At 44.3% G+C, this 23,531-nt stretch overlaps 1 protein-coding gene across 2 annotated transcripts in view; it reads left to right on the top strand.

Moving 5' to 3' along the window:
* The window catches only part of LOC133410277 (gamma-aminobutyric acid receptor subunit gamma-3-like), a 156,493-nt gene that overhangs the window by 44,367 nt on the left and 88,595 nt on the right, over positions 1 to 23,531 (top strand). For both annotated transcript variants that reach the window (XM_061691189.1, XM_061691199.1), the window contains exon 3: positions 15,998 to 16,065. In XM_061691189.1, coding sequence (XP_061547173.1) covers positions 15,998 to 16,065 — 68 coding nt within the window. The remainder of the gene's footprint in view (positions 1 to 15,997; positions 16,066 to 23,531) is intronic.

Genomic DNA, 23,531 nt, shown 5'->3' with positions numbered 1-23,531 from the left:
CACTGAGGACAAGGAGAACACAGCGGTCAGAGCGATGGCAAGGAATTAGGTTGCTTACTTGAAACAGGTGAGCTGCAATAAAAATTTCCGGGAAATTTTCCGCCTGCTCCTGTTCCGTAGCAAACCGTAGCAACCCAGAGTTGGATAATGGAAGGTTGGAAGTTTGGAAACTGTAGCAACCCAGAGTTGATAAAGGAATTGTGGGCGTATTCGATCCAGGGGAGGAACGAGCTCCAGGAGGAGTGGTTGCGTGGGGCAACACAGCGGAGGGCCGATTCCAGGGACTGCTTTGCCCGCTCTGTCTGTCTGGTCTGTGGGTGATTACCCGAAGACAAGCTGGCTGCTGCGCCCACTGCTCTACAGAATTCCTTCCAGACCAGGGATGAGAACTGAGAACCTCGGTCAGAGACAATGTCGATGGGGATACCGTGGAGTCTAAAGACATGCTGGACAAGGAGGTTAGCAGTTTCAAAGGCAGATTGAGGTTTGGGGAGGAGCACTTACTAAACATATTTGGAAAAGCGATCGATAATAGTGAGAATTACCGAGTTACCTTCAGAGGGGGGCAGTCTGGTAACGAAGTCCACAGCGATGTGGTACCCAAGGCGGCTTGGGATAGGCAAGGGATGCACCAGACCAGCTGGGGGCAGATGTGAAGGCTTCCCTTGGGTGCAGATGGAGCAGGCTTGGACAAACTCCCAGGTGTCTTTGACAAGGCTGGGCCACCAGAAATGCTGCTGGATTAAATGAATAGTGAGCCGGGATGACAAGTGAGCCTAGAGTTGTGGGCCCACTGTAGGACGTCAGAGCATGCGGAATCGGGTATGAATAGGCGGTTCGGAGACCTAGTCTTTGGATCTGGGTGAGTCTTTTGAGCCTCATTGACCACCGACATGTTCTTCCAAGTGGCTGCTCCAACGAAACACAAGGAAGGGAAGATGGGTTCTGGTTCTGCTGGACTGGAGGGGGGTGAGTAAATCCGAGACAGGGCATGTGGCTTGCTTTTGCGGGAACCAGGACGGAAGGAGAGACTGAAGTTGACCCTGCTCAAGAATAGGGCCCAGCGAGCTCTTCTGGGGTTGAGACATTTAGTGGAACGGAGGTAAGCACGATTCTTGTGGTCAGTCCAAATGATAAATGACAGTTCAGCCAGTGCCTCCACTCTTCCTTGGCCCTTATAATGGCCAGCAGCTCTCGGTTGCCGACGTAGTAGTTCCTCTCGGCAGGGGACAGGCGACGGGAAAAAAAGGCACAGGGGTGAGATTTCTGGGTCGTGGGGTCCCGCTGTGAGAGGACGGCCCCTGCTCCAGTGTCTGAGGCGTCAACCTCCACCACGAACTGGAGGGAGTGGTCAGGGTGGCGGTGGGAGCACTGGTGAACAGGGTCTTGAGTTAACTGAATGCTTGGGATGCTGCAGGGGAGCTGGTGGATGTGAGGCTAGTGAGGGGTATAGCGACCTTGCTGTAATAACGGATGAATCGACGGTAGAAGTAGGAAAAGCCAAGGAAGCGTTGCAGTTCCTTCCGGGTAATAGGAACGGGCCAGTCAGTGATAGCTTGGATCTTGGCAGGGTCCGGTTGCAGTTGTCCTTTGGCAATTATGTAGCCGAGAAAATGTACAGAGGAGAGGTGGAATTCGCATTTTTCTGGTTTGACGTACAGGCGGTTCTCGAGGAGGCGCTGGAGAACTTGGTGTGCATGGGTGCAATGTTCTTCGGGGGAGTGGGAAAGAATGAGGATGTCATCAAGGTACACAAACGCGAACCGGTTTAACATGCCACACAGGATGTCATTGATGAATGGTTGGAAAACTGCGGGGGCGTTTGTTAATCCGAACGGCATGAGCAGATATTCAAAGTGTCTGAGGGGCGTATTGAAAGCGGTCTTCCATTCATCCCCCTCTCGGATACGGATGAGGTGGTAGGCGTTACGGAGGTCCAACTTTGTGAATATCTGGGCATCGCAGAGGGGTTCGAATGACAGGTTGATGAGGGGTAGTGGTAATTTGTTTTTTTATAGTGATGTCATTGAGTTCTCTGTAGTCTATACATGGGCGGAGAGTGGTGTCTTTCTTCTCAAAAACAACAAAAAACCGGAGACAAGGAAGGGCGAATGAGTCCAGCTGCCAGGGAGTCACGGATCGCTTTCTTTTCCGGATGGGAGGTGCACGGCCGAGGAATGTGCTGGAAAGAGAGAGGTGGAGGGCAGAGAGAGGGCACAAAGCGCCACCCAGGCTCCAACAATGGAACTGCAGGCCAGCTCATGACACAGACACCCTTAATTTTTTCAATATTTGTTATATTGCAGCCACTTGCTAAAATCATGTTATTTTTCCTCATTAATGTGCACACAGCACCGTACATTCACAAGAAAAAAAACATATAATTTTTGAATTTTTTTGCATTTCTTCTGATCATCCTTTGAGATCGTTCTACACCTTCATTGGAGTCCAGCTGTGTTTGATTATACTGATTGGACTTGATTAGGAAAGACACACACCTGTCTATATAAGACCTTACAGCTCACAGTGCGTGTCAGAGCAAATGAGAATCATGAGGTCAAAGGAACTGCCTCAAGAGCGCAGAGACAGAATTGTGGCAAGGCACAAATCTGGCCAATGTTACAAAAAACTTTCTGCTGCACTTAAGGTTCCTAAGAGCACAGTGGCCTCCATAATCCTGAAATGTAAGACGTTTGGGACTATCAGAACCCTTCCTAGAGCTGCCGTCCGGCCAAACTGAGCAATCGGGGGAGAAGAGCCTTGGTGAGAGAGCTAAAGAGGAACCCAAAGTTCACTGCGGTTGAGCTCCAGAGATGCAGTCGGGAGATGGGACAAAGTTCTAGAAAGTCAACCATCACTGCAGCCCACCACCAGTCGGGGCTTTATGGCAGAGTGGCCCGACGGAAGCCTCTCCTCAGTGCAAGACACATGAAAGCCTGCATGGAGTTTGCTAAAAATCACCTGAAGGACTCCAAGATGGTGAAAAATAAGATTCTCTGGTCTGATGAGACCAAGATAGAACTTTTTGGCCTTAATTATAAGTGGTATGTGTGGAGAAAACCAGGCACTGCTCATCACCTGTCCAATACAGTCCCAACAGTGAAGCATGTTGGTGGCAGCATCATGCTGTGGGGGTGTTTTTCAGCTGCAGGGACAGGACAACTGGTTGCAATCAAAGGAAAGATGAATGTGGCAAAGTACAGGGATATCCTGAACGAAAACCTTCTCCAGAGTGCTCTGCACGTCAGACTGGGCCGAAGGTTCACCTTCAGACAAGACAATGACCCTAAGCACACAGCTAAAATAATGAAGGAGTGGCTTCAGAACAACTCCATGACTGTTCTTGAATGGCCCAGCCAGAGCCCTGACTTAAATCCAATTGAGCATCTCTGGAGAGATCTGAAAATGGCTGTCAATCAACGTTCACCATCCAACCTGACAGAACTGTAGAGGATCTGCAAGGAGGAATGGTAGAGGATACCCAAATCCAGGTGTAAAAAACTTGTTGCATCATTCCCAAAAAGACTCATGACTGTATTCGCTCCAAAGGGTGCTTCTACTAAATACTGAGCAAAGGGTCTGAATACTTATGGCTGTGTGATATTTCAGTTTCAGCAAAAATTTCCCAAAAAAATTTTTTTCTGTCAATATGGGGTGCTGTGTGTACATTAATAAGGAAAAAAATTAATTTAATGATTTTAGCAAATGGTTGCAATATAACAAAGAGTGAAAATTTTAAGGGGGTCTGAATACTTTGCGTACCCACTGTACATGAGAGTTTGGTGTGGATTAACTGGTTTGGCATGCTCAGAGTCCTGTCCTCAACCCATTACAACACATTTGGGATGAATTAGGGGGGTGGTGGCACGACGGATTGTCGTGGCTAACTGTTAATACTCGGTGTGGTGGCAGCAATGAGTGACCGGCTGTACTGACTGTGCTCATTTTTACAGTCTGCTTTCCACATAATCACTTGGGTGGTAGTTCTTCAAATGAATAAAGTGCTGCCCATTTTTAAAGTGTGACATACCTTGCACATTGACTAGTTAATAGCATTGCTCCACATCACTTTGGAGACACCACCACATAACCGATGTTGAGAAGTCGCGGAGTGGAGCGGCCGCCTCCGTCGCCCGGCTAGAGCTGGGGAGAGGAGCTATGTACGAACTGAAAAATCAAGCGAAGATAGAGGAATTACAACCGTTTTTCTTGGAAATACAACATATACACACCTCCATATAACGCCCGCTATGCCTAAATCCAGTGTGTTATTTCCCACTATTGATACAACCTTTTAGAAATATTTTAATCAATATATTTAGGTGGCGGCACGGTGGAAGACTGGTTAGAGCGTCAGCCTCACAGTTCTGTGGACCCGGGTTCAATCCCCGGCCGCGCCTGTGTGGAGTTTGCATGTTCTCCCCGTGCCTGCGTGGGTTTTCTCCGGGCATTCCGGTTTCCTCCCACATCCCAAAAACATGCATTAATTGGAGACTCTAAATTGCCCGTAGGCATGACTGTAAGTGCGAATGGTTGTTTGTCTCTATGTGCCCTGCAAATGGCTGCCAACCAGTTCAGGGTGTACCCCGCCTCCTGCCCGATGACAGCTGGGATAGGCTCCAGCACTTCCGCGACCCTATGAGGAGAAGCGGCTCAGAAAATGGATGGATGGAATATATTTACGTCCGGAATGCTAACTTGCCAAGCACAGATCGATCCAGTTGGATCGTAGGAATGCAAATCTATACATTCATTCATTCATTTTCCGAACCGCTTATCCTCACTTGGGTCGTGGGCATGCTGGAGCCTATCCCAGCTATCTTCTGGCGAGAGGCGGGGTACACCCTGAACTGGTCGCCAGCCAATCCCAAAATCGATAATATAATCAATGAATTGTTACACCACCAATATAATAATATAATATAATATTAGAGCAGCACAATTAATAAAATTTTAACTGTGGTCGTGATTTTGGTTGCCACAATTAAATGAGCTTGATCGTCGGCAATTTTTTACATTTAAAATGCGGGCAGTGCTGCATATGAAAAGTGCTTCATTTGTAACAGTGCCAGCAACCCAGTCAGCCAGCCACCAGGGGGCGAATGTATGGTTAAGGTTTCATTAAGGGCCGGCAACACACTCCGTGGCCAACTTAAAAACTTAAAATGGCGTTGATGTCCAATGTAGTAATAAATTAAGCTTTTATTTTGCACTTGACCTTCTCAGCACGTTGGCGAAGAGGTGGCGTCTTACGTTAAGACACTGTTAACCAATTGTTGTAGCGGCTGCCTTGACTTCAACTTTTCGGCGAGCCAGACCGCTGTAAAAAAACTCCAGAAGTAAATAAAGAGGGAAATGACAACTATCAAGTTATTTGCAGTTTCTGACCATGCACAACTGACCATGGGCCAAGCAAAACAATGGAGACGTACCGTCCTTGACAATTAACTATACAGATGGGGATTTTCAAATGAAAAATTGGTGCTTACAGCCTAATTTTATTGTGTTTTTTGCATTAACCGTATTTGCTTCCATGAAGTCGCAATTCGTGATTGCACTTTGTAATAGTATATTTATTCAGTTAGCCCATGGTAAAGTAGAATTATTTTATTTTTTATTATTTTCTCTCATTTATTCTTACAACCCCAATTCCAATGAAGTTGGGACGTTGTGTGAAACAAATAAAAACAGAAATACAATCATTTTCAAATAATGTTCAACCTATATGTAATTGAATACACTACAAAGACAAGATATTTAATGTTCAAACTGATAAACTTGATTATTTTTAGCAAATAATCATTAACTTAGAATTTTATGGCTGCAACACGTTCCAAAAAAAGCTGGGACAGGGTCATGTTTACCACTGTGTTACATCACCTTTTATTTTCACATTTAATAAATGTTTGGGAACTGAGGACACTAATTGTTGAAGCTTTGTAGGTGGAATTCTTTCCCATTCTTGCTTGATGTACAGCTTCAGCTGTTCAACAGTCCGGGGTCTCCGTTGTCGTATTTTACGCTTCATAATGCGCCACACAATTTCAATGGGAGATAGGTCTGGTCTGCAGGCAGGCCAGTCTAGTACCCGCACTCTTTTACTACGAAGCCACGCTGTTGTTTGGCATTGTCTTGCTGAAATAAGCAGGAAAGACGTGAAAAAGACGTTGCTTGGATGGCAGCATATGTTTCTCGAAAACCTGTATGTACCTTTCACCATTAGTGGTGCCTTCACATATGTGATATATATGTATATGTTCCTAAAGGCTCTGGATGTTGTGGGGCTGTCCTCTGACACGCCTGCAGCAACGCATGGCAAATAAAGATGATTCTGATTTATTAAAAAAAAAAAAAAAGGTATAAAAGTAACGGTCAACACTGTGCAATAATAACATCTTAAACTGTTCTAGAAAGGCTTTCCACAAGGTTTAGGAGTGTGTTTATGCGAATTTATTACCATTTTTCCAGAAGCACATTTATAAGGTTACACACTGATGTTGGAAGAGAAGGGCTGGCTTTCAGTCTCTGCCCTAATTTACCCAAAATTGTTCTATAGAGTTGAGGTCAGGATTGTGCAGACCAGTCAAGTTCATCCACATCCACTCTCTCATGCGCATCTTTATGAACCTTGATTTGTGGACTGATGCAGTCATGTTGGAACAAGAAGTGGCCATTTCCAAACTGTTCTCACAAAATTGGAAATGTCCAAAATTATTAGCCCCTGAGTTCCAGTGAAAGGTACTCTGAATTCTTAGGCATACCAAAAGATTTTGGACAGTCAAACAGTTTGGGGAGTCCTGTCCCAACGTATATGCACTGATGCATAAAGCAAGGTCCATAAAGACATGGCTGAGGAAATTAGGAATGGAGGAACTTGACTGGCCAACACAGAGTCCTGCCCTCAACCTGATAGAACACCATTGGGTTAATTTCATGTGGACAATGAGCCAGGCCTTCTCGTCCAACATCATAGTGTGACCTCACAAGTACATATGCTCCAAGAAGATCAGGCAAAAAAATCCCACAAACTTACTCCTGAACCTTGTTGAAAGCCTTCCCACAAGAGTTGGAAGCTGTTACCGCTGCAAAGGCTACAGCAACATCATATTGAACCATATGGATCTAGAATGCGATATCACCTAAAATCAAATGTGAGTCAAGGCAGGCGAGCGAATACTTTTGGCAATACAGTGTATATTGATACGAATTGCCTCAGTAGAAAAGTTGAAAATGTGCTCAGTCGAGCAATCAATTGTGTTGTCTACTTTGTAGTGAACAGGTTAATAGTCCTGCAAGATTTGAAGTTTTAACATAGTATGCAGTTTTCCTGTATTGAGTTAATTTGATTTCTTCCATTACAAGTACATTTGCAGTTATTTACAAGCACGTCTTAATTAGATTTCATTTAATGACTTAATTCAGCTCTGTGCTGGGGCACTATAGACCAAATGCAGCCGGTGGGGAGCAAGTTTTCTTGTCACAAAATAATTCATACTCCTTTGTCTTTAATTTGGAGGTGAGTCATTTAAATGACCTACATAGCCTAACCTGTCGATCTTTTAACACTTTAGAAAATTGAGGATGTTCGTCAGTAAGATGTTTGGCCATATTGGATGTGTTCCCTTGTCTGGCATGTGTGGCTTTCTAGTGGGGTTTGCAGACAGGCTTTGTAGTATCTTTTGGCTTGCCCTATCAGGTGTGTAAGCAAAATGTTTCCATATATCACAGATTACACACAAAATCTAAAACAAATTCCCCAAAAACATTGGTGCAGAGAACAAAGATGGCGCCTACACGGGTGGACGCCTTGGTAACGCACTCTCTTGTATTCTCCTTGTTTTTGTCTTTTTCCTTCATCTTTAGAGACATTATGTGACTTGCTTACACTAGGGAAGACTTGTTAAACATTAGGGAGTGTACTTTGAACCTTCTTTCGCCAACTTTCACAAATCCACAGTCTTTTCTCTGAGATACTTACTAGCGGAGCAACTACACTTTATTGCGCATACAGGAGGCGAAGACGGCGCCACAGAGGAATGCGTGCCAGAGTGCAAGTTAAGCTTCAACAGCGAGGATTTCGAACACCACTTCCTTGGATTCACCTTGCAAATCTATGGCTCTCTAAACAACAACATGTACGAGCTTCATCTCCTCACAAAGAACAGTAAAGACTTAGCATGTTCTGCTGCCCTCTGCATCACGGAGACTTGGCTTTGTAAACACATCCATTCCAATTACACCAAGTGGACCACGACACAGAGCTATGGGGGAAAACAAAAGGTGACAGGATATGCTTCTACATCAATGAAAAATGGTATACTGATGTCACGGAGCTCAACACACAATGCAGGCCAGCTGTTTTTGAACTGAAAGTCATTCTACTCAAGCACAATTTTGCTTCATTCATACTTGCCGATGTTTACATCCCCCACAGGCTAACACGAAAGCCAAACTGCAAAAGCTGGCTGACCAAGTAAACAAACTTGCAAAAAAGCACCCAGATTCACCCCTTGGGGACTTTAACAAAGCAAAACTTAAACACAGGCTCCTTAAATACAAGCAGCACATTGGCTGCCCCACCAAGGAAAACAACATTCTAAACCACTGCTATACCATGCTGAAGGACTCTTTCCGTGCCATTCCCCTTGCAGCTTTGGGCTCGCCTGATTACTGTTTAATTCACTTAATACCAACATACATGCACAACTTAAATGTGCGAAGTGGGCCAATGATGCTAAGATGGAACTTCAAGACTGTCTAGTTTCAAGACTGTCAACTTGGGGCAGCATCTCATCCCCGAACTGGAGAAGGGACGCCACCCTTTTCTGACTGAGGACCATGGTCTCAGATTTGGATTTGCTGATTCTCATCCCAGCTGCTTCACACTCGGCTGCGAACTGCTCCAGTGAGAGTTGGAGGTCACGACTTGATGAAGCCAACAGAACCACATCTGAAAAAATCAGAGGCCACCAAACCGGACCCCCTCTACGCCTCGGCTGCGCCTTGAAATTCTGTCCATAAAAGTTATAAACAGAATCGGCGACAAAGGGCAGCCTTGGCGGAGTCCAACCCTCACCGGGAACGAGTCTGACTTACTGCCGGATATGCGGACCAAACTCTGACTCCGGTCGTACAGGGACTGAACAGCCCATATCAGGGGGTTCGGTACCCCATACTCCCGAAGCACCCTCCACAGGACTCCCCGAGGGATACGGTCGAACGCCTTCTCCAAGTCCACAAAACACATGTAGACTGTTTGGGCGTACTCCCATGCACCCTCAAGGACCCTGCCGACTGGTGTAGAGCTGGTCCAATGTTCCACGACCAGGACGAAAACCACACTGCTCCTCCTGAATCTGAGATTCGACTTCCCACGGATCCTCCTCTCCAGCACCCCTGAACAGACCTTACCAGGGAGGCTGAGGAGTGTGATCCCCCTGTAGTTGGAACACACCCTCCAGTCCCCCTTCTTAAAAAGTCTGCCAATCCAGAGGCACTGTCCCCGATGTCCATGCGATGTTGCAGAGGCGTGTCCACCAGGACAGCCCCACAACATCCAGAGCTTTTAGGTACTCTGGGCGAATCTCATCCACCCCTGGGGCCTTGCCACCGAGGAGCTTTTTAACCACCTTGGTGACCTCAAACCCAGAGATAGGAGAGCCCGCCTCAGAGAACCCACACTCTGCTTCCTCATGGGAAGGCGTGTCGGTGGAATTGAGGAGGTCTTCGACGTATTCTCCCCACCGGCTCACAACGTCCCGAGTCGAGGTCAGCAGCGCCCCATTCCCACTATACACAGTGTTGGTGGTGCACTGCTTTCCTGCTTTCCATAATTATTCATGTCTCCCACACACCGATGTAAAACGCAAAGAGTAGGGTTTGCAAAACAGCAGGCACGTCACTGGTTTTACAGTATAGATGCTGAAGAATTGCTTAACATTTTATTTTTAAAAACTTAACCCGCATACCTGGGCGTGGATTTCAGGATTTTCTCTATTTCCCACTATTGATACAACCTTTTAGAAATATATATATTTTTCTTTTTCTCGTCCACTCATATAGTACAGATAGTTATTTTATGCTTTTATAGCTCTATGGTCGTGGCCGATTGTGGCTGCTGGATTCAATCTCAAACTGGCTGACGTAATTTCCTAATCATGTCGTTCTGATTGGTTCTTTTGTCAACTTCTCCCGCCTCTTCAAACGATATTCAAATTGAAGTGTTTGGCCATAATGACCATTGTTACATTTGGAGGAAATAGGGGGAAGCTTGCAAGCTTGAGAAGACCAATCCCAACTTTAAAGTTGGGCTTTACACGATCAGAATTTTCGGTGCGATCAGCGAGTTTAAAAAAAACAATAACCGATCACCGATCCGATCACAAGATGGAGCAATGTTTCTATTTAAATGACTATTTACTGTATATACTTGTGTACTGTATACTGCATATCTTCAAAAATATATTCAGGTCATGTACTCTAATCAGTCAGATCAAACCAACATTACATGACAGAAATCATGGGCACTAACTTACTGTAATTAAATTTCTTTTTTGTAATAAAATTACTTCACACACACACCGAAACTTTAGAGCATGATTCGACAGACCGCTGGTACAACCGTTAGTTCTAGCACTAGCTTGCTAGGCTACATAACGTTTTGTTGCCTGCTTGCGAGCCGCATCGTATTAAAACTACATGAACATACCTCAAGCAAGCCTTGAATTAAAGGCCTCTCCCGAGCACCGGTGACCACCAGCACATGTTTTTCCCCATTTTGTTCTTATATTACACAAGACGCGATTGATTTTTGTTGTCGTGGCCATGGTAACGAGTGTATCCGGCCGCGTTTGAATTGACAAGATAAAGCCCAGTGATCGTAAAAGACGGGATGCGTGGTATCGGAAAACAAGATTTTATTGCAGTCATCAGAATCAGAATCAGAATCATCTTTATTTGCCAAGTATGTCCAAAACACACAAGGAATTTGTCTCCGGTAGTTGGAGCCGCTCTAGTACAATCAATTTACAGAACACTTTGGGGACATAAAGACATTGACAAAAAACAATTGTGCAAAAAGATGCAGAGTCCTCTAGCACTTAGAGCAGTTCGAACGACTAATATTGCAATAGTCCGGTGCAATGACCATTGTGCAAAGGGCGCTGAGACTTCAAGGAGTGTATGCGGTTTAAAGTGACGAGTAGTGCGATCATCTGGGACAATGTTGGTTGTGCAAATGTTACAGATACTCCTCAATCAGTGTGCAAATGGAGCAGATGCTACTCTGGCATGAGTGGCCAGTATATGCAAATAGTGCAGCATGGCGAGACAACTACAGTGAGTGCACGAGTAATACATAATTGGCCCCACAGAAATGTGACAACGAACTCAAGTCAAAAAATTGCTAGCTTATTGTAATGGAATTATAGGTTAGGTGTTTAAGAAGTTGATCGCAAGAGGGAAGAAGCTGTTGGAATGTCTACTAGTTCTAGTTTGCATTGATCGGTAGCGCCTACCTGAGGGAAGGAGCTGGAAGAGCTGGTGACCGGGGTGCAGACGGTCCGAGAGGATTTTGCACGCCCTTGTCTTAGTTCTGACAGCGTGCAAGTCCTCAATGGTGGGTAGGGGGGTACCGACAATCCTTTCAGCAGTTTTGATTGTCCTTTGCAGTCAGAGTTTGTCCTTTTTTGTAGCAGCACCAAACCAGACTGTGATGGAAGAACACAGGACTGATTCGATGACCGCTGTGTAGAACTGTCTCAGCAGCTCCGGTGGCAGGCCGTGCTTTCTCAGAAGCCTCAGGAAGTACATCCTCTGCTGGGCCTTTTTGAGGACGGAGTTGATGTTGATTTCCCACTTCAGGTCCTGAGAGACTGCAATTCACAGGAACTTGAAGGTCTCGACAGTTGACACAAGGCAGCTGGACAACGTGAGGGGCAGCTGTGGCGAAGGATGCCTCCTGAAGTCCACGATCATCTCTACCGTCTTGAGCGTGTTCAGCTCCAGGTTGTGTCGCCCGCACCACAGCTCCAGCCGCTCCGCTTCCTGTCGATATGCAGACTCGTCACCGTCCTTGATGAGGCCGATGACAGTGGTGTCATCTGCAAACTTCAGGAGCTTGACAGTCGGGTTCGCTGAGGTGCAGTCGTTCGTGTAGAGAGAGAAGAGCAGCGGAGAGAGGACACAACCTTGGGGCGCCCCAGTGCTGATGCTGCGTGTGGATGAGGTGGCCTCCCCCAGCCTGACCTGCTGTGTCCTGCCCGTCAGAAAGCTGTAAATCCACTGGCAGATGGCAGGTGAGACGCTGAGCTGAAGAAGCTTGGTTGAAAGGAGTTCAGGGATGATGGTGTTGAACGCTGAGCTGAAGTCCACGAACAGGATCCTCGCGTAGGTCCCTGCACTGTCGAGGTGTTCTAGGATGAAGTGCAGTCCCATGTTGACTGCATCATCCGCAGACCTGTTCGCTTGGTAGGCAAACTGCAGGGGGTCCAGCAGGGGACCTGTGACACTCTTGAGGTGGTCCAGCACGAGACGTTCAAAGGACTTCATGACCACAGATGTCAAAGCGACAGGCTTGTAGTCATTCAGACCAGAGATTGCAGGTTTCTTGGGGACTGGAATGATGGTGGAGCGTTTGAAGCAGGATGGAACTTCGCACATTTCCAAAGATCTGTTAAAGATCTGAGTGAAGACTGGAGCGAGCTGGTCCGCGGAGACTTTGAGGCAGGATGGGGACACATGGTCCGGTCCTGTTGCTTTGTTAATCTTCTGTTGTTTGAAGATGCGTCTCACATCCTGTTCATGGATGGTTAACGCAGAAGTCAGAGGTGTGGTTGTGGTCGCGGGTGCGGCCGGGTGGGTGGGTGTGTGGAGTGAAACTGTCCTTTTCAAATCTGCAATAGAAGGTATTCAAGTCGTTGGCTAGTGTGCTATTGTTCTCAGCTTGGGGGGATCGTCGCTTGTAATTAGTCAGCGATTGGAATGCACGCCAGACTGATTTCGAGTCGTTCGCGCTAAACTGTTTTTCCAACTTTGCTGCATAGATCCTCTTTGCAATGTTAATTTCTTTAGTAAGCTGGTTTCTAGCTCGATTATACAGGGCCCTGTCCCCGCTCTGACATGCATCTTCCTTAGCTTGGCGAAGCTGCTTAAGTTTAGCAGTGAACCACGGCTTGTTGTTGTTGAATGTCCGAAATGATTTTGTTGGTACACAAACCTCTTCACAGAAACTGATATAGGATGTGACAGTGTCCGTATATTCATCCAGGCTGCCAGCTGAATTTTCAAAGACACTCCAGTCTGTGCAGTCTAAACAGCTTTGAAGTTCCATCTTTGCTTCATTGGTCCACTTTTTGACTGTTTTCACTGTAGGCTTCGCACATTTAAGTTCTTGCTTGTACGTCGGTATTAAGTGAATTAAGCAGTGATCAGACGAGCCCAGGGCTGCACGAGGTATAGCACGGTATGCGTTTTTTACCGTAGTGTAGCAGTGGTCTAAAGTATTATTTTCCCTGGTAGGACAGTCGATGTGCTGCTTGTATTTAGGGAGTTCGTGGTTGAGTTTAGCTTTGTTAAAGTCCCCGAGAATAATGAGGGGTGAGTCAGGGTGTTTTTTTTCAATATCGTTGACTTGTTCGGCGAGCGTTAGCAATGCGGCGTTCGTGTTAGCTTGCGGTGTAATATAGACTCCAGCCAGTATAAACGATGCAAACTCACGTGGCGAGTAAAATGGTTTACAGTTCAAAAACAGCGACTCCAAATGCGGGCTGCAGTGTATGCTGAGCACCGTGACGTCCGTACACCATTTTTGGTTTATATGGAGGCATATCCCGCCGCCCTTCGTTTTCCCCGATGATTCCATGTCGCGGTCCGCTCGATGAATGTTGAAGCCGGGAAGCATGACGGCGCCATCGGGTACAGCGTCGCAAAGCCAGGTCTCCGTGAAGCACATGGCCGCGGAACGTCCGAAGTCTTTACTGGTCTTTAACAGAAGATGAAGCTCGTCCATTTTGTTGGGTAGGGAGCGTACATTCGCGAGGTGGATCGACGGGAACGCCAATCTGTGTCCTCTCTTGCGGAGTTTCACCTGAATGCCGGCTCGTTTTCCTCTGTGGCGCCGCTTCCGCATCCATGCGCCGAAAACCGCGGACGCCGCTCCGGTGAGTAACTCGGGGAAAAAACTGAGCGGATTTTCGAAAGTTGGTGACAGAAAGTCCGGAGTAGCCTCCTTGATGGTTAGCAGATCTCCCCTTGTGTAAGTGAGTCGTGTAAGGTCTCCAAAGACGGACGAAAAACACAAAAACAAAGACAATACTAGAGAGCGCGTTACCGAGGCGACCACACTGGTAGGCGCCATCTTGGAAATTAAGAAATCTGACTGAGTGCAATCGTGAAAGACCAAATTTGTCTTGTAGTCTGATCCAGGCATTTCGTGTTGTCTGTCCCACACCGCTGATATATATATATTTTTTTAAATAACTTTATTGTCTGTCAGATATTTACAGTACTACGTCAAAAGACACGTGACAAGGCTAAAAATAAACCAGCTTTTGGATTCAAATATACTGTACACGATGGCTAAATGTCTTTTGCGGATCCGGTCAATGATGTCATTGATCGGATCGGTGACTTATGACATTAAAGCCGATCAGCATAAAATGCTAGTTATCAGCCAATACCAATCAGGCCGATCAGATCAGTGTAAAGTCTATTTAAAATACGGGGTTGGCAGCGGGTTGTTTGCTACAGGAGGGACTAGTGCATATCACAAAATAGACAGCATGATGAGGAAAGAACATTATGTGGAAATACTGAAGCAACGTCTCAAACATCAGCCAGGTGCCACTTGGTCATTCAAATGGAAAACGACCCGAAGCATACTGCCAAACTGGTTTCAAAGTTGCTTAAGTATAAAGTCAGTGTTTTGCAGTGGCCCTCATTTTGGGCAGACCTGTAAAGGGTCGCAGTTTTTTCATTGCAGCGAGTTGGTTCGGCATCTGTGAGCAAGTCAGTCTACAAACTTGGTTCAATGACACCAGTTCTGTACGGAGGAATGGGCCAAAATTCCTGCCAACTATTATGTGAAGCTTGTGGAAGGATAACCAAAATGTTTGACTGAAGTCATATAGTTTAAAGGCAATGGTACCAAATACTGAAATATATTTAAGCTTTATGGTTTTGAAGAAAGTAATGTAAAATTGTCCCCAAAAGGTTCTCTCATTATTCTGGCATTTATCAAATAAAAAGAATTGTGGTAATCTTAATTGACTTAAAACAGCAAAAGTTTAGTCTGATTTCATCTCAGCCATTAAGGGAAAAAAACGTGTCTTTCTACGGTGTATGTTTGCAAACGTCTGGTCAACTGTATGTTGTCACTGAGCAGTTTTGTACAACTTGATTTACATCTACAGTAGCTTGAATCAAGTAATGACTTGACTCAACCTGCTTTAAATTTAGTTGCGACTCGACTTGCTTCATTTTCGCTACAGTAACTTGGGACTTTTGGGGACTACATTTCTGGGTTTTTACTCAAGCGAGACACCGAACGGCCGCCGCACTGCCCCAAGCAGCCAATCGTTCAATGTGCGGGGATGCGTTGGCAACACTTACTTTTATGTGATGGTCCGGTCCAGTCGGGTTCAACTGCATCCCACAGTGTGCAAGAAGCTTAAGACGACTTCCTTTAGAAGCATATGTAAATTGCAAATGGAGGCGCCCAATAAAATTTCACCTAGGGTGCGACATTAGCTTGGTCCAGCTCTGGCTTCGTGTGTTCGTGCGTGTGCACGCACTTGCGGGCGTGTGTGTGTGTGTGTGTTTGTACATATTTAGGGGGGCAGCACGTCTGTCTCACGGTCCAAAGGTTCCCTGTGCTGTACTTGGGTCTTCTGCAGGCACACCAGCTTTCTCCCCATTCCAAAGACATAACATAGTATAATATTATATGACAATATTGATTGTACTTTTTACTCACTTTTAATACTTTTGACTCTTTCAGTGAAGCCAACAGTCATTGATGTGGGTATATATGTCAACAGCATCGGGCCTGTGTCATCCATTGATATGGTGAGTTCAAGTCTTTTTGTATTCTTTCTTTCTGTTGCTCTCACTGCCAATGGACTTTCTGTTCGTGTCTCATCAATTGTCATATGTAAACACTAAACAATCCTGCATTTGTCTTTTATACATTTTCCTAAAATATTTCTGATTGATTTGCTTTAATTTTTAGAGGCCTTTGAGGCTTTCTCATCAAGTGCCTTTCGTCTATTTGTAACTTAAATGGCCTTGCTTCAACTCCACAGTCTAACAACCTCACAAGAGATGCACACTCACTTTTTTTATAGATATTGCAAAGCCTAAAATCTCTGTAGACCGCGGCCGTCGGTTCATTTGCTTGCATGATAAATACTCGTCTCATAGTCTTTTTTAAATAAATTGACGGTAAATGTAACAAAGTTGCAGAGCAAGCATAGTGTTTACATATTTCCCAGAAAGCTGTAATTTGCATAGCAAAAGAATAATGGCTAGCCAACAGGTCATTATTACAACCGGAACCCTGCAGGGCGGTTTAGCAATAAAACAGACACATCACCGAGGCCCTTAAAAGCTGAGAGAAACCGAGATACGAGACTCGCAGCTTCATGTGCATATTCTGAAGTCTGGCTAAATGTTTTTAAACGAGACATATAGTATTAATAACAAGAAGTGAGTGACTGCTTTTAGCCAAAAGTCAACTAGCAACATATCTACCGACTTATTGTAGTTATTGAAGACTTCTGTAGACTCTGAGACTCCCATCAGAGCAGTTGTTCATCACGCTATGTCCAGACTGCAAATGAGTGATGCGCTTGTGAAGTCACCACTGACTAATTTAACCACTGTTAGACACATTTTCAGAAATAGGCAGATAAAAGATTTACCCCCGTGATATCGTAGTTCATCTACTGTATCGTGCCTCCACTATATCGCACATTTTTAAGCATGAATTTTTTACAGTATACAGGCAAGTCCAAATTTAGATTAATTTACGTTGTGCCGCAACATGCCGTGCAGCATTGAGGTCTACTGGAAGAGATGTGTTGTAGAAGAAGAGGCAGAGAAGGTCCCCAAATGTGGCGAGTGACAAACCAACAGCTTGGAGCAATCATGCTTTGCTTCTAATTGTGGTAACTGGGTGAACAAGAGCGTGAGAACAGGACATAAGGAATGCGTTAAACAAGTGTTTTCACAAGTTTAAATGTGTTTAAAGCAGGTGGGAGGGGTAAAACTATTACAAATAAAAAATACAATTATTTGGTCTCTAGATTACGGGTTTTCATTTATAGCGTCCAATAGATCTGGAACAAATCCCATGCGATAAAAGGGGTTCTCTGTTCTTGGTTGTTTAAGTTTACTCTTGATAGGTGTTTTATACCTCCATTTTGTATTTGTATACAAACAATTTTAAAAAAGTAAATTTTCCATAATGTGTTCCCCTTAAAATACAGTACAGTACAGTACATACAACATAAAGTGACGACCCTGAAAAGATGGAATGTGTTGATTTTTTAATAGGAATTATCATAATTTGCCTAGACTATTACTATTGATTAATTGTTGTGTACATGCTTGTTTTATGGCCAAGACTTGTTTCCACAAGTTTGCCCTTCTCAGTTCAGTTATGTTACATTATTTTTCCCATTGTATGATTAATGCGTCATTGCTGTATTCTGATACTATTGTTATCATTAGGAAAATATTGTATATCGCATCATGAGTTACTTTGCCATTCCCAACACTAATCAGTAGGCCAGTGGGTCAGTTTACACTCAGTGAGCCCAAACTTTGTTTCAATCATGCACAGTGTTCACTATTTCACCAATTTTTTTCCTCTATGTTGCACTGATTGGCGGCACGCTGTCAGGGTTAGCGGACAGTGGGCACCACAATGCAAATCCTCTGCTGTCCTGGGAGTTTCCTGGAGTGGATTTATCTCCACTGCTCCCACTCTCAAACTGCCTCGCCATGTCTTCCACTTTTGTCCATCCCAAAGCCTGTGTTTCTTATATTATTTTTTTATTAGCTCTCTTTCCTCACTTGCACTTGTCAGCCTTATACTCTTCACCCTGATTTGAGTCCAATTGGTCATCCGTCGCAAGACCTCAGTTTCTCTGAAGTCTCTCTGGTTCTTCATTTTACTTATATATGAAGAACCAACTCAAATCAACTATAATTACCCCCACCTTCCTTCTCCCACTGTAATGGCTAACACTGTCAGCATACTGCCCAATGACGCTTGTACTCATATTTAGTGCATGCTGCGCAGTCACACTTGGTTTACAATTAGCTTTTCTGCAAGGCAATTCACACCCATCAAGCTACAAAGTATCAGGAGCAAATCTGACTCAAACCACTGATTATCGCTGATGATGAGACACCTAAAAGGTGCTATTGACGCTTCATTGGCTCGCCCATATTGTTGGGTACATAGTGCAAAAACAAATGAAGTTTTCGTGCTTGTGCTAACAAGATACAGCTCTAACTGGCTATGACATCGATCAATCAGTTTCACCCATAGTGTAAGATGTAACGATTCACCAAGGTCACAATTCAGTCACGATTTCTGATCCACGGTTCGTTACACGATAAAACCATTTTTTGGGAGGGTTAAAAATGAAAAGAACCGATTGTGATTAAAAAAAGATCTCGGACACTTAATTATACATGAATGAATTGATATGCCACACCTCACAGGTGTGGCATATCAAGATGCTCACAAGCATGATTGTTGCACAGGTGTGCCTTAGGCTGGCCGCAATAAAAGGCCACTCTGAAATGTGCAGGTGGTCTGGGAGGGGTCAGAAAACCAGTCAGTATCTGTTGTGACCACCATTTGCCTCACGCAGTGCAACACATCTCCTTCGCATAGAGTTGTTGATTGTGGCCTGTGGAATGTTGGTCCACTCCTCTTCAACTCCTGTGCGAAGTTGCTGTATATTGGCAGAAACCCAAGTCGGTTATGACGACGAACTGCAGTCAGGTTCGTGACCCCGATGAGGACGGCGAGAAAGCAGATGAGCTTCCCTGAGACGGTTTCTAACAGTTTGTGCAGAAATTATTTGGTTATGCAAACAACTGTTGCAGCAGCTGTCCGGGTGTCTGGTCTCAGACGATCTTGGAGGTGAACATGCTGGATGTGGAGGTCCTAGGCTGGTGTGGATACACTTGGTCTGCGGTTGTGAGGCCGGTTGGATGTACTGCCAAATTGTCTCTAACGCCTTTGGAGACTGGTTATGGTAGAGAAATGAACATTCAATTCACAGGCAACAGGACAGTCCTGCAGTCAGCATGCCAATTGCACGCTCCCTCAGAACTTGCAACATCTGTGGCATTGTGCTGTGTGATAAAAATGCACATTTCAGAGTGGTCTTTTAAGTATGAAAAGTGACTTGATTGTTCCATTTTTTGTTTGTCAAAGTGACTATAGATTTAGATTACATTGCCATTGGATAAGAAATATTGCCATGTCCAGGTACTTTCATCATCATGTTCATTTTGGATCTTAAACTGAGTTACGAACACCTCAACATTGTTTATATATATATATATATATATATATATATATATAGTGCAACAATTGTTTTTGTTGAATGATTTTGAGAGCCTATAATAAGTGAAGAAACAATATTTATTGGTCTCAAAGCAACAGAAGGTTGTTTGGTTTGCAATCTAAGCAGTTTGAAACATGACACAAAACTGGGCTGTGTCCATTATGCATTTCTTTGTCACTTTGGGGGGTCTCACAACTTCAGGCATATATTGCAACATGTAGAATTAACTGTGTAGCACCAAACTTCATAGTTGCACACAATAGATTTGTAAGTAGGTACATACCAAGTTTCAGCAAAATCCGTCTAGTAGTTCCTGAGAAATAGCGTTACTGGTGAAATCTTGTAATTATATTACATAATTGCTGTTGCCATGGTGATCAATACTGAAATTTTGGAATGTTCTATATTTTTTAAATTACATTATTGTTTTGTTTATGTCCAAACATGAATAGAGTAGCTTGTTTTTATTTTTTATTTTTTTGTTGATTTTTTTATTTTAAATTATTTTTGGTCATTTTGAAAAATGGCGGTACGGTAGAGACAGGTTAGAGCGTCAGCCTCACAGTTCTGACGAGCGCGGTTCAATCCCCGGCCCCGCCTGTGTGGAGTTTTATAAATTCTCCCCGTGCCTGCGTCGGTTTTCTCCGGGCACTCCGGGTTCCTCCAACATCCCAAAAACATGCATTAATTGGAGACTCTAAATTGCCCAGAGGTGTGCATGTGAGTGCGAATGGTTGTTTGTTTGTATGTGGCCTGCGATTGGCTGGCAACCAGTTCAGGGTGTACCCCGCCTCCTGCCCGATGATAGCTGGGATAGGCTTCAACACGCTCGGGACCCTAGTGAGGAGAAGCAGCTCAGAAAATGGATGGATGGATGTTTTTATTATTTTTTATTTTTTTATTTTTTTTTATTTTTATTTTTTTGGTCATTTTGAAAAATGGCTACACGGTGGCCGACTGGTTAGAGCGTCAGCCTCACAGTTCTGAGGAGCGGGGTTGCTTCACCATGTATGCTTTGGACTGCTTTGCTCCACTATTTGACCTGAGTCTGTCGATCTCAGAGACCTACTGGGTTTATACCTATATATATCTACTTGATATAAAAGCATGGATGAGCTTCTCCTGGTCTACTTGGCACATGCAAGCCTTCACTCTGGATATATTCTTCCGATGGTAGAAGGCAGTTTTAGTAATTGATTTGATCTGACTGTTGAAAGTCAGGTCGGAATCTATCAGTACACCAAGGTTTCGGACTTGGCCTTTGGTTTTTAAAGAGTGTGACTCCAGGTACTTAGTAACAGCAATCCTCTTTTCTTTATTGCCAAAAACAATTATCTCAGTTTTGTTGTGGTTTAATTGAAGAAAATGTTGGCTCATGCAGTTATTTATCTGTTTTAAACAGGGACACAACACCTCAATTGAACTGTAGTCATCTGCAGACACTGCTAGATATAACTGTGTGTCGTCTGCACAGCTATGATACTCCAAAATAAAGTTCGGAAGAATTTGACCCAAGGGTAGCATATACAGGCTAAACAGGAGAGGTACAAGAACTGACCCTTGAGGGGCCCATAGGTCATTGTCATTCGATGAGATTGAACAATTACAGTGGTTATAAAATAACTCCTTTCCTCCAGGTAAGACCTGAACCATTTAAGGATTGTTCCATTTAGTCCTACCCACATTTCCAACCTGTTCAGCAGTATATTATGATCTACTGTATCAGAAGCCGCACTGAGATCCAACAAGACCATAATTGACACCTTTCCTGAGTCAGTATTCAACCTTATATCGTTTATCACTTTGATAAGAACAAATTCTGTACTGTGATGAGTTCGAAAGCCTGATTGAAATTTGTCAAAAAGTCCATATAAGTTCAAGAAATTGCTGAGTTGATTTAAAATACCTTTCTCAACAATCTTGGCTATGAATTATTATTATTATTACTATTATTATTATTATTATTATGCAGGCACAGTGGACGACTGGTTACCTCACAGTTGTGGGGACCGGCGTTCAAATCCTGGCCCCCCCTGTGTGGAGTTTGCATGTTCTCCCCGTGCCTGGGTGGGTTTTCTCCGGCGCTCCGGTTTCCTCCCACATCCCAAAAACATGTTTGGTAGGTTGATTGAAGACCCTAAATTGCCCCTAGGTGTGAACGTAAGTGCGAATGGTTGTTTATTTCTATGTGCCCTGAGATTGGCTGGTGACCGGTTCAGAGTGTACCCCGCCTCCCGCCCGAAGATAGCTAGGATATACTCCAGCAGCACGCGACCCTAGTGAGGAGAAGCGGTAAAGAAAATTGATGGATGGATGGATATTATTATTATCATCATCAATCCAGCCATCTCTTTGAAAAGATCTTGGCTTAGTTGTGGCATTTGCTGCAATAAGTTCCGTATTCGTATTAAACATACAGTCACACCTCCTCTTAACTTGATGTGTTTCTGGAATATTAGATTTTTTTGGTGGGGGAGGGGAGAACAGATTGTAATTAAAAAGAAGTGCACTATTTATTTAGGACACTTAATTATACATGATTGTAAAAAAAAATTAAAGTCTTCAGTCTGTGCTGTAAAAAAAAAAAAAAAAAGAAACTTTTCTCTAACAAAATAGCTACCATTTAAAATATGAGAAGAACTCAATGACACTGTGGAGTTTCGGAAACTGACTTGCTGTCTGTGCCACAAACTGCAACAATGTAAACATTGAGTTAACACCGTAACAGACTTCCTATCTGTGCTGCAAGCCAGAAATTAAATAACAAAGATAAAAACAAAACACAACTTTTCTCTTACTATCTCAAAGGAGTCAGGACAGCCCAGCGCACCCACACAGTCGCAAGCCCAAGTGACAGCACCTCCCAGACACATTGAACCAGTACTTTGCTCACTTTTATCTGTGTAATAGGGAGCCCTATACCCAGCCTGTACTATGTCTATGGATGTAAACAGCCCATAGAGCTACATCAACAGCAGGTCAGATCCATCCTTTGCCAAATCGACAGCAGCAAGGCGGCAGGGCCGGACTGTGTCTCTTGTTGAGTACTGAAGGGATGTACAGACCAACTGCCAGAGGTATTTACTAATATCTTCAATCTCTGGCTCAAACAAGCTGTCGTTCCCACCTGGCTTAAATCCGCTACAATCATCCCACTACCCAAGAAAATGGTTGTGAACTGTCTTAATCGCAGCCGTCTGGATGCTCTAACTCCCATCATTGCAAAATGTTTTGACCGGCTCATCCCTCCCTACCTGAAGACTGCCATCCCTGCTGATCTTACATCAGTTTGAATATTATATCAACAGATCACACAGGCAACACTTGCGCATCTGGACAAGCCGAAAACATATGTTAGGATGTTGTTTGTTGATTTCAGCATTTAATACAATGCTCCCCAACAAACTGGTCCAGAAACTGAGCAAACAGGGCTTGGACAGCTCACTGTGCAGATTTTCTGACCAATAGACCACAAACCATCAGGTTGCACCTCAACCACCCTAATCCTGAACACTGGAGTCCCACAGGGGTGTGTCCTCAGCCCTCTTGTCTACTCCATCTTCACACACGACTGCTGATTTAGAGGGAGAATTGGTGCAACGTGCAGATTGCACAACAGTAGGGTGCCCACTATCTTGAACCGGGAGTTCCTCTATGGTCCCACCCCTCCACTCCATTCATTTCTATTGAGAATTTTGGGCATGAGCACGCACATAAAAAATCATAACTTGATTAATTTTCAAGTGATTTTCTTGCGGTTTATTTTGTTACAAAGGAAATAATAAGTTGAAAAACTGTCTCCAGTTAGATGCATGAGACTCACATATATTCAATATATTTTAAACACACACACACACACATATTCATCCATCCATCCATTTTCCGTACCGCTTATCCTCATTTGGGTCACGGGCGTGCTGGAGCTTATTTCAGCTAACTCTG

The sequence above is a fragment of the Phycodurus eques genome, chromosome 1, assembly GCF_024500275.1.
Source record: "Phycodurus eques isolate BA_2022a chromosome 1, UOR_Pequ_1.1, whole genome shotgun sequence".
Taxonomy (NCBI): domain Eukaryota; kingdom Metazoa; phylum Chordata; class Actinopteri; order Syngnathiformes; family Syngnathidae; genus Phycodurus; species Phycodurus eques.
The sequence above is the reverse complement of the archived record's forward strand: the minus strand, read 5'-3'. Positions and strand labels throughout refer to the sequence as shown.